This window comes from Nerophis lumbriciformis, linkage group LG26 (assembly GCF_033978685.3).
Source record: "Nerophis lumbriciformis linkage group LG26, RoL_Nlum_v2.1, whole genome shotgun sequence".
Taxonomy (NCBI): Eukaryota; Metazoa; Chordata; class Actinopteri; order Syngnathiformes; family Syngnathidae; genus Nerophis; species Nerophis lumbriciformis.
The window spans coordinates 10,834,320-10,846,677 of record NC_084573.2 but is presented as its reverse complement, the minus strand read 5'-3'; the positions used below and the strand labels follow the sequence as shown (position 1 = coordinate 10,846,677).

General features: G+C 44.0%; 1 protein-coding gene across 2 annotated transcripts in view; it reads right to left on the bottom strand.

The window, feature by feature from the left end:
- Positions 1-12,358, bottom strand: part of cdc42bpab (CDC42 binding protein kinase alpha (DMPK-like) b) — a 253,034-nt gene that overhangs the window by 76,542 nt on the left and 164,134 nt on the right. For both annotated transcript variants that reach the window (XM_061987401.2, XM_061987402.2), the window contains exons 13-18: positions 11,571-11,704; positions 11,369-11,490; positions 10,032-10,152; positions 9,819-9,929; positions 4,913-5,121; positions 3,299-3,404 (exon numbers count right to left, since the gene is read on the bottom strand). In XM_061987401.2, coding sequence (XP_061843385.2) covers positions 3,299-3,404; positions 4,913-5,121; positions 9,819-9,929; positions 10,032-10,152; positions 11,369-11,490; positions 11,571-11,704 — 803 coding nt within the window. The remainder of the gene's footprint in view (positions 1-3,298; positions 3,405-4,912; positions 5,122-9,818; positions 9,930-10,031; positions 10,153-11,368; positions 11,491-11,570; positions 11,705-12,358) is intronic.

The window sequence follows — 12,358 nt, the reverse complement described above, 5'->3', positions numbered from 1 at the left end:
GGGGGGGGGCACAGGTCCGGTGGCCATGGATGAAGTGCTGGCTGTCCAGAGTCGGGACCCGGGATGGACCGCTCGCCTGTGCATCGGCTGGGAACATCTCTGCGCTGCTGACCCGTCTCCGCTCGGGATGGTGTCCTGCTGGCCCCACTATGGACTGGACTCTTACTATTATGTTGGATCCACTATGGACTGGACTCTCACAATATTATGTCAGACCCACTCGACATCCATTGCTTTCGGTCTCCCCTAGAGGGGGGGGGGTTACCCACATATGCGGTCCTCTCCAAGGTTTCTCATAGTCATTCACATCGACGTCCCACTGGGGTGAGTTTTTCCTTGCCCTTATGTGGGCTTTGTACCGAGGATGTCGTTGTGGCTTGTGCAGCCTTTTGAGACACTTGTGATTTAGGGCTATATAAATAAAGATTGATTGATTGATTGAATCATTTTCCACCACAAGGGGGCGATATTGGTGTCGATATCAGCGTGTGGTCATGATCAAACCCCGACCTACAAGCGTGATATCAGTTTGGAAGAAGATCTGATCATCTTAATGACAGTTTGATGGTTGATTGTGCAGGTTTTTTTCCGCCAGGCTCCACCCACCACCAATAGAAACGAAAAGGTACTGCCTGATCCGGAACTTCAGGGTGTCACCGTCATCATTTCTCCCAATTCTCATCAAGATCCCAATTTGTGGAGGCGAGTTATAAATAGAGATGTCCGATAATGGCTTTTTTGCCCATATCCGATATTCCGATATTGTCCAACTCTTAATTACCGATTCCGATATCAACCGATACCGATATATACAGTCGTGGAATTAACACATTATTATGCGTAATTTTGTTGTGACGCCCCGCTGGATGCATTGAACAATGTAACAAGGTTTTCCAAAATAAATCAACTCAAGTTATGGAAAAAAATGCCATATTTATTATTGAAGTCACAAAGTGCATTATTTTTTTTACATGCCTCAAAACAGCAGCTTGGAATTTGGGACATGAAAGCATGAGGAGGTTGAGGTGGGCGGGGTGGGGTTTAGGTGGGGGGCTACCGGGGGGTGCATATTGTAGCGTCCTGGAAGAGTTAGTGCTGCAAGGGGTTCTGGGTATTTGTTCTGTTGTGTTTATGTTGTGTTACGGTGCGGATGTTCTCCCGAAATGTGTTTGTCATTCTTGTTTGGTGTGGGTTCACAGTGTGGCGCATATTTGTAACAGTGTTAAAGTTGTTTACACGGCCACCCTCAGTGTGACCTGTATGGCTGTTGACCAAGTATGCAGTGCATTAATTTGTGTGTGTGAAAAGCCGTAGATATTATGTGATTGGGTCGGCACGTAAATGCAGTGCCTTTAAGGCAGTGTTTTTCAACCTTTTTTGAGCCAAGGCACATTTTTTAATAAAGAAAATATGGAGGCACACCACCAGCAGAAAAGGTTCAAAAATGAAACTCCACCAGGTTGTCGTGCCTTATTTTGAGTCCGTTGTTGTTTTCCTGTGTGTAGTGCTTTAGTTCCTGTCTTGCGCTGTTATTTTGGTGACCATTCCTGCCTGTTTTGTTGTTTGTTTTCTTGTAGCAGCTTCACGCCTTCCTTTGAGTGCTATTGCCTGACCTGCTTTGTGTTAGCAATAGAGACTATTTAAGTTGTGCGTACGCTATCCTCCTTTGTGGGGACATTGTTGATTGTCATGTCATGTACGGATAAACTTTGTGGACGCCATTTCTGCTCCACACGCTGTATTTTGATTGATTGATTGATTGAAACTTTCATTAGTAGATTGCACAGTACAGTACATATTCCGTACAATTGACCACTAAATGGTAACACCCCAATATGTTTTTCAACTTGTTTAAGTCGGGGTCCAAGTAAATCAATTCATGGTAAAAGTAAGTCTTTGCTGTCGTCCAGCATTGTGTTTTTGTTTACCTCGTCGCAAGTTCAGTTTTGCTTTTGTTTTGCATAGCCGTCCCTGAGCTTCAGTGCCTTTTCCTTTCCCTTTTGTTCATTTTTGGTTTAATCATTGCATCCCATTTTATTTCTCCCGCTGTGCTCTGCATATTGGGATCACGACAAACCATCCTCGACACGTTCCGACTTCTACAAAGCAATGAACTACTTGCTGCCACCTAGTGACGTGGAGTATTACATGGTTAACCCGCCGAGCTCTATGCAGCACAGACACTCGTTAACAGCACATTATTCGCAGATTATAATTATTGATTTGCAAAAAAATATTTTTTGGGACCAATTAGGTGAAGTTGCAAAATTTCCCACGGCACACCAGACAATATCTCACGGCACACTAGTGTGCCGCGGCACAGTGGTTGAAAAACACTGCTTTAAGGCACACCCCCAATATTGTTGTCTGAATGGAAATCGGGAGAACTTCGGGAGAATGGTTTCCCCGGGAGATTTTCGGGAGGGGCACTGAAATTCGGGAGTCTCCCGGGAAAATCGGGAGGGTTGGCAAGTATGACTGGGAGACGAAACTGCTCTGTACAGCGGCGTTTTAAAAAGTCATACATTTTACTTTTTGAAACAGATACCGTTAAATTCCGATATTACATTTTAAAGCATTTATCGGCCGATAATATCGGACATCTCCTGTTATAAATGTAGAAAGTTTTGTGGCGAGCCATCAGATCAAAGTTTGGCGCCAGGCCACGCCCACATCCTACAGCGTAGGCAAAATTCCTTCATAACTTATCCTCGTCCATCTGTCTCGCAGCTGCCATTTTAACTGCAACTCATTCAGTCATAGTCCCTAGGACGAGTTTGTTCAAGTACGACCCCTGTTTTTGGCCTAAAAATGGCCGACGTAAGTCAAATATGGGTTCTCGGAACTTTTACATGCGTCCTGTCATGATGGACGTCTCCGTATCTGGTGGCATGCGCTAGAGACTTCCGTTTTAAAATGTGGTGCTCGGTAGCCACAGAGGATCACATTTGTCGCGCTTGCAATTCAAAAAGTGCCAGAAAAAAACTACACAGACCCAAGTTTTCATTTTATACTGTCACCACTGTGATATTCATATTAGTCCCTGTTCCAAGCGGCCCTCAAGCCAAACTTAGTTCCATACGTCCGAGACATTTGGTGAACTTCCAAGGACCTTTCCAAAGCTCCGGGGTGTTTTTCTGCGGGTTACAGACGGCCGGTTTGTGGGGAGAGGAATGCGATAAAGCGTACGAGCGGCCCACAGAGGTGGCCTGAGGTGAGGGAATGTTTTGGCTGGAAACAATTCAAGAGAAACTAGAATATGCAATCATTTCTTGTTTTGTCAAGTGTGAATTCTTACCTTCTCCAATTCACTGGAAAGTTTCTTATTTTCTTCAGTGAGCAGAACTTTCTCTCTTTCATACTTTTGCTTGTAGTCCGTCTCAAACTCCTCCCGCTCACTTTGACTGTTGAGGGGGAGAAACAAACTGTTAAATATGGCATCATTATTCTCATAATATTAAGAATCATCATATTTGGTAAGTGCAACTGGGGACACTTCAAATTGGACAAGTGCAGGTCAAACAAATGACTGCTTGGGTGTTGTTGGGTGGCTCTGACAGTAGCAATGTCTACTTTGATTTACAGTACCAATGTTCACTTTTAATATTTGCAAATATTTCAATACCATATTAAATCATTCCTTTGTGCGGTCACGATATATATATATATATATATATATATATATATATATATATATATATATATATATATATATATATATATATATATATATATATATATATATATATATATATATACATATACGTATATACACACACACACACATAATACACACATACTTACATATAAACATGTTATATACATACATATGTGTATATAAATGTATATATATTATATATACACATGTATATATAAATTATATATACGAATGTGTACATGTATATTCATTTATATACACATGTATGTATATAATATATACATTTAAATACACATTTTACACATGTATATATAATGTAATTCATTTATATGTGTATATATAGTGTACAAGTAGTTGAAGTGTGATAACCTGGGTGTCCTGACCTAAATGCCTCCCTCAAATCCAACATTGTGTACGAGTAGTTGAAGTCTGATAACCGGGGTGCCCTGACCTAAATGCCTCCCTCAAATCCAACATTGTGTATGAGTAGTTGAAGTCTGATAACCAGGGTGTCCTGACCTAAATGCCTCCCTCAAATCCAACATTGTGTATGTGTAGTTGAAGTGTGATAACCAGGGTGTCCTGACCTAAACATGTCCCTCAAATCCAACATTGTGTACAAGTAGTTGAAGTGCGATAAACGGGGTGTCCTGACCTAAATGCCTCCCTCAAATCCAACATTGTGTACGAGTAGTTGAAGTGTGATAACCAGGGTGTCCTGACCTAAACACGTCCCTCAAATCCAACATTGTGTACAAGTAGTTGAAGTGTGATAAACTGGGTGTCCTGACCTAAATGCCTCCCTCAAATCCAACATTGTGTACAAGTAGTTGAAGTGTGATAACCGGGGTGCCCTGACCTAAACGCCTCCTTCAAATCCAACAATGTGTAAGAGTAGTTGAAGTGTGATAACCTGCGTGTCCTGAAGTCCATGTCGCTTGAAGTGTTGGAACTTACTTGGGCGAGAACTCTCCTACACCTGAGCTGAACCTGACTTGAGAGCCACTTGTAGCAGTGAGCTCAGCATTAAGTGTCTGCCTTCTGGAGGTGAGCACTACTTTGGCAAAGATGGAGACCACTTTACACCTGCAACTAAATGTCTTGGTGTTTTAGAACAAAGAGACAGGGTGAAAATATAGGTAATATAATTATCATGGGTGAAGTGGGACAAGATCTCCATGTTACAATCACTTGTGGAGGAAGAGGAAGATGGCCAGAAAAGTCAGCAGGTAAAATAGGAATGTGATGAAACACCTCTCTCTCCGAGTCTTCTCCAGTTTGTCCTTCAGGATCTGCACTTCTTTCTTCAAGGCCAGCTGCTGGCTGTCGCCGTCACGCAGCTCCTTGCGCATGGCCTTCAGCTCCGTGCTGTGCTGCGCCTCCCGACGCACCAGCTCCTCCTCGTACGCCAGCGTCTTGGCCTCTGCAGACGCCGGGAAGGCGGACAGGCCGACGTGTTTGGACTGGAGAAGACCAAGAAAATGGAGTCTGATCAATTTTGTTTAGATAATGTACACCACCTGTGTCAAACTCTAGGCCCGCCGACTCATTTAAATTTGATGTAGTCAGTCACATCATTTAATGTGGCCTGCAACGTCATTGAAAGCGGACCCACATTAATTTGGTCCATCGTGTTCTTTAATGAGACCTGTCACATCATTTAATGTGGCCTGCAATGTCATTTAAAGCGGTCAGCCACGTCATTAACGTGGTCCATCACCTCATTAATGTTGCCCCCACGTCATTTAAAGTGATCCGTCACCTCATTCAACTCATTCAAGGCGGCCCGTCACCTCATTCAACTCATTTAATTTGGCCCGTCACCTCATTTAACTTGGTAAGTCACCTCATTTAATGTGGCCCTCCACGTCATTTAATTTGGTACATCACCTCAATTATTGCGCCCCACACCTCATTCAAGGCGGACGTCACCTAATTTAACCAGATCGTCACCTCATTTAGTCCGGCAGTCACCTCATTTAATGCGGCCCGCGGAGCGTCAAGTCATTTAACTTGGTACGTCACCTCATTTAAGGCGGCCCGTGGAGCGTCAAGTCATTTAACCCGCACCGTCACCTCATTTAACCAGGACCGTCACCTCATTTAACTTGGCCTGCGGAGCGTCACATCATTTAACTTGGTACGTCACATCATTTAAGGCGGACCGTCACCTCATTTAACTTGGTACGTCACCTCATTTAACTTGGTACGTCACCTCATTTAACTTGGTACGTCACCTCATTAAACTTGGTACGTAACCTCATTAAACTTGGTACGTCACCTCATTAAACTTGGTACGTCACATCATTTAACTTGGTACGTCACATCATTTAAGGCGGACCGTCACCTCATTTAACTTGGTACGTCACATCATTAAACTTGGTACGTCACCTCATTAAACTTGGTACGTCACCTCATTAAACTTGGTACGTCACCTCATTAAACTTGGTACGTCACATCATTTAACTTGGTACGTCACATCATTTAATGCGGAGCGTCACCTCATTTAACTTGGTACGTCACCTCATTAAGGCGGCCTGTCACCTCATTCAAGGCGGACTGTCAACTCATTTAACTTGGTACGTCACCTCATTAGTGTGGTGCCTCACGTCATTTAAGACGGCCCGTCACCTCATTAATGTGGTGCTTCACATCATTTAAGGCGGATTGTCACATCATTTAACTTGGTACGTCACCTCATTTAAGGCCGACCGTCACCTCATTAAGGCCGACCGTCACCTCATTAAGGCCGACCGTCACCTCATTTAAGGTGGACTGTCACATCATTTAACTTGGTACGTCACCTCATTAAGGCGGCCCGTCACCTCATTTAAGGTGGACCGTCACCTCATTTAAGGTGGACTGTCACATCATTTAACTTGGTACGTCACCTCATTAAGGCGGCCCGTCACCTCATTTAAGGTGGACCGTCACCTCATTTGACTTTGTACGTCACCTCATTTAACTTTGTACGTCACCTCATTTAAGGCGGATCCTTCACCTCATTTAAGGCGGACCGTCACTTCATTAATGCGGCCCGCGGAGCGTCACCTCATTTAACTTGGTACGTCACCTCATTAAGGCGGCCCGTCACGTCATTTAATGTGAACTGTCACATCATTTAACTTGGTACGTCACTTCATTAGTGTGGTGCCTCATGTCATTTAAGGCAGACCGTCACCTCTTAATGTGGTGCTTCACATCCTTTAAGGCGGACAGTCACCTCATTTAACTTTGTACGTCACCATTGATTGATTGATTGAGACTTTTATTAGTAGGTTGCACATTACATATTCCGTACAATTGACCACTAAATGGTAACACCCGAATACGTTTTTCAACTTGTTTAAGTCGGGGTCTCATTTAAGGCGGACCATCACCTCATTTAAGGCGGATCCTTCACCTCATTTAAGGCGGATCCTTCAACTCATTTAATGCGGAGCGTCACCTCATTTCACTTGGTACGTCACCTCATTAGTGTGGTGCCTCACGTCATTTAAGGCGGACCATCACCTCATTAACGTGGTGCTTCACATCATTTAAGGCGGACCGTCACCTCATTTAAGGCGGATCCTTCACCTCATTTAAGGCGGACCGTCACGTCATTTAAGGCGGATCCTTCACCTCATTTAAGGCGGACCGTCACCTCATTTAAGGCGGATCCTTCACCTCATTTAAGGCGGACCGTCACGTCATTTAAGGCGGACCGTCACGTCATTTAAGGCGGATCCTTCACCTCATTTAAGGCGGACCGTCACCTCATTTAAGGCGGACCGTCACCTCATTTAAGGCGGACCGTCACCTCATTTAAGGCGGACCGTCACCTCATTTAAGGCGGACCGTCACCTCATTTAAGGCGGACCGTCACCTCATTTAAGGCGGACCGTCACCTCATTTAAGGCGGACCGTCACCTCATTTAAGGCGGACCGTCACCTCATTTAATGCGGACCATCACCTCATTTAACTTGGTACGTCACCTCATTAGTGTGGTGCCTCACGTCATTTAAGGCGGACCATCACCTCATTAATGTGGTGCTTCACATCATTTAAGGCGGACCGTCACCTCATTTAAGGCGGATCCTTCACCTCATTTAAGGCGGACCGTCACGTCATTTAAGGCGGATCCTTCACCTCATTTAAGGCGGACCGTCACCTCATTTAAGGCGGATCCTTCACCTCATTTAAGGCGGATCCTTCACCTCATTTAAGGCGGATCCGTCACGTCATTTAAGGCGGACCGTCACGTCATTTAAGGCGGATCCTTCACCTCATTTAAGGCGGACCGTCACCTCATTTAAGGCGGACCGTCACGTCATTTAAGGCGGACCGTCACGTCATTTAAGGCGGACCGTCACCTCATTTAAGGCGGACCGTCACCTCATTTAACTTGGTACGTCACCTCATTAAACTTGGTACGTAACCTCATTAAACTTGGTACGTCACCTCATTAAACTTGGTACGTCACATCATTTAACTTGGTACGTCACATCATTTAACTTGGTACGTCACATCATTTAACTTGGTACGTCACATCATTTAAGGCGGACCGTCACCTCATTTAACTTGGTACGTCACCTCATTAAACTTGGTACGTCACCTCATTAAACTTGGTACGTCACCTCATTAAACTTGGTACGTCACATCATTTAACTTGGTACGTCACATCATTTAATGCGGAGCGTCACCTCATTTAACTTGGTACGTCACCTCATTAAGGCGGCCCGTCACCTCATTCAAGGCGGACTGTCAACTCATTTAACTTGGTACGTCACCTCATTAGTGTGGTGCCTCACGTCATTTAAGACGGCCCGTCACCTCATTAATGTGGTGCTTCACATCATTTAAGGCGGATTGTCACATCATTTAACTTGGTACGTCACCTCATTTAAGGCCGACCGTCACCTCATTTAACTTGGTACGTCACCTCATTAAGGCGGCCCGTCACCTCATTTAAGGTGGACTGTCACATCATTTAACTTGGTACGTCACCTCATTAAGGCGGCCCGTCACCTCATTTAAGGTGGACCGTCACCTCATTTAAGGTGGACTGTCACATCATTTAACTTGGTACGTCACCTCATTTAACTTGGTACGTCACCTCATTTAAGGTGGACCGTCACTTCATTTAACTTTGTACGTCACCTCATTTAACTTTGTACGTCACCTCATTTAAGGCGGACCGTCACCTCATTAATGCGGCCCGCGGAGCGTCACCTCATTTAACTTGGTACGTCACCTCATTTAATGTGAACTGTCACATCATTTAACTTGGTACGTCACTTCATTAGTGTGGTGCCACATGTCATTTAAGGCAGACCGTCACCTCTTAATGTGGTGCTTCACATCCTTTAAGGCGGACCGTCACCTCATTTAACTTTGTACGTCACCATTGATTGATTGATTGAGACTTTTATTAGTAGGTTGCACATTACATATTCCGTACAATTGACCACTAAATGGTAACACCCGAATAAGTTTTTCAACTTGTTTAAGTCGGGGTCTCATTTAAGGCGGACCGTCACCTCATTTAAGGCGGATCCTTCAACTCATTTAATACGGAGCGTCACCTCATTTCACTTGGTACGTCACCTCATTAGTGTGGCGCCTCACGTCATTTAAGGCGGACCATCACCTCATTAATGTGGTGCTTCACATCATTTAAGGCGGATCCTTCACCTCATTTAAGGCGGACCGTCACCTCATTTAAGGCGGATCCTTCACCTCATTTAAGGCGGATCCTTCACCTCATTCAATGCGGCCCGCGAAGCGTCACCTCATTTAACTTGGTACGTCACCTCATTAATGTGGTCCGTCACGCCATTTAAGGGGGACCGTCACATCACCTCATTTAAGGCGGACTGTCACCTCATTTAAGGTGGAGCGTCACGTCATTTAACTTGGTACATCACCTCATTAGTGTGGTCCATCACGCCATTTAATGCAGACCATCACATCATTTGGTATAGTAATTATAACTATAGGTTACAAATTTACATTCTGGCCGCATAGAGATGGCCTAAAAATAAAATAAAATAATTACAATTTTTACATAATTTTTGAAAAGTATTAATCGATTTGTAATCGGGATGAATCATGAATTGTTATAATAATTGTAATGAAACACACCTAACCCCTAAGGCCGCACAAGTAAGTGCCTACCTTCAGCCCTTGCAGCTCCTCCTCCAGCTGCCGGCTGTACTGTTCGTTGCGATCCTTCAGCTTCCTGTCCTTCACAGCCTCTGCAGTCTGCTCCTCCATCTGAGCCTCCATCTGATGGACACACTCATGTATTACACAATCTACACATTGCAACAACAGTTGCACTTATTAGACAATCTACACGGTGCAACAAGAAGAAGAAGAATTGTGCACCTCTTTCCGGGCCTTCTCAGCCTTGCGCACCTCAAGACGCAGCGCCTCCACTTTCCCACTCTGACTCTCCACTTCCTCCTCCTTGTCACGGAGCTGGCGACACAGGTGCTGCTTCTCCGACCTGCAGGTGTGTTGAGTCAGGTGATGAAGTGACACAGGTGCACTTGAAGGGGACCTCGGACGATTTGACTTGTCCTTCTTTGACAAAGCATCCAATCATGAGGTTCACGCATTTGAGTGTGAGCTTGCACGCACTTCTGAATGTCTCAGAATTTAACACTCTTATCACTTTTGATCATTTTGTTCCTTTACACCTAAAAATCATGGCTTTCGATACCTGGTGCCTACTAACTTTTCCTATGTCATCATGCTAACGTTTCATAGCCAGGCATGTGATTTGACCACAATGAAAAAGACTGAAAAAATTTCCGGGGGTCTGGGGGACGAAGGCCCCCAGCCAGGTCCAATTTAACATGCTAAAATTAACAAAGACAGCACCATTTGAAGAAAATATTTCAGTGTTTAAAGACATAAAAACATCATTAATAGAACATACCTTGCTTCAAGTTGTTTCATATGTTTTTGGTGTTTCGCATGTACTTCCAAAGCCTTGAAACCTCGTGATCCATAGTCAATATTATCATGACACCACTTGCACAAAACCTTTCCGGGACGATCGATTTTCCGAATAAAATCACCGAACAAAGTCGTAACTTCCTTCTTCCCAACAGTATCAGTGATTTCCCTTTCCATCCAGTCCCATCGAAACTTATTTTTGACATGTTTATCAATTTCTTTTACTCGTAAAGCGTCCTTTCTCTCGAGAACCGACATCGTTTACATATGGAAAATGGCGGTAATAACCATTATGAATGATGACGTCATAACAGATGTCCTGATTGGTCACAAGGAACATATCGACCAATCAACTACGGCGTAATATACGCCATAATATTACTTATGGGAGCGATGGGGCAGGAAGTTATCTACTTTTGCTTCTCCGGGTGTTTTTTTTTTTTTTTTTTTATAAAGAAATACAATCATGTGTGCTTACGGACTGTATCCCTGCAGACTGTATTGATATATATTGATATATAATGTATATATTGTGTTTTTATGTTGATTTAATAAAAAAATAAAAAAATGAAGAAACATTTTTTTTTCTTTTTTTTCTTGTGCGGCCCGGTACCGGTCCGCGGACCGATTGGTACCGGGCCGCACAAGAAAAAAAAACTTTTTTTTTTAACCCGGTGGTTGGGGACCACTGCTCTATAGCATAGAAGGTCTTAGTTGCCAATCATGATGTAAACCAGTACGTGTGTTCAACGTGAGCCTACCTGAGGTCTGAGAGGATCTCGTTGAGTTCCGAGAAATCCTTCATGACCAGCTTTCTCTGGCCGTGCGCTTCTTTAAGATCCTTTGACTGAGACTTCAACTTCTCGTCCACTTCCACAAAGTCCTGACCGGGATCGAGACAAAAAAAAAAGAACGTGGGCATGAAATCTAAAGTGTGATGAAGAACAGATGTGACTAGTGCACCTTGTGCAGGTCGTCCCTCTCCTTTGTCAGAGTCTTCAATTGCTTCTCTAACATCTTGACATGTCTGGATGTTTCCTCCACTTCCCGATGTGCCGATGTCACGTCTTCACTCTGCTTGTCCAACTGGCCCGAGTCTTTGACACACAAACACACACACACACATTAATGGTAAATTGGGTTATACTTGTATAGCTCTTTTCTACCTTGAAGGTGCTCTAAGCGCTAAGACACTATTTCCACATTCACCCATTTACACACACATTCACACACTGATGGCGGGAGCTGCCATGCAAGGCCCTAACCACCACCCATCAGGAGCAAGGGTGAAGTGTTTTGCTCAAGGACACAACGGACATGACGAGGTTAGTAGAAGGTGGGGATCGAACCAGGAACCCTCAGGTTGCTGGCACAGCCACTCTCCCAACCGCGCCACGCCATCCCCATACATACGCACAAACACATACATACACACGTACACACATATACATACATACACACACACGTACGTACATACATACATACATACATACACACACACATACATACATACATACATACATACACACAAATACATTTATACACACACACATACACCCGCACACATACATAGATACGCACACACATACATACACGCACACACATTAAACACACACATACATACATACATAGACAAACACACACAAACACACGCACACACATAGATACATGCACACACACGTACGCACACACACACACACACACACACACATACATACATACGTACACACACACATACATACATTTCGCAC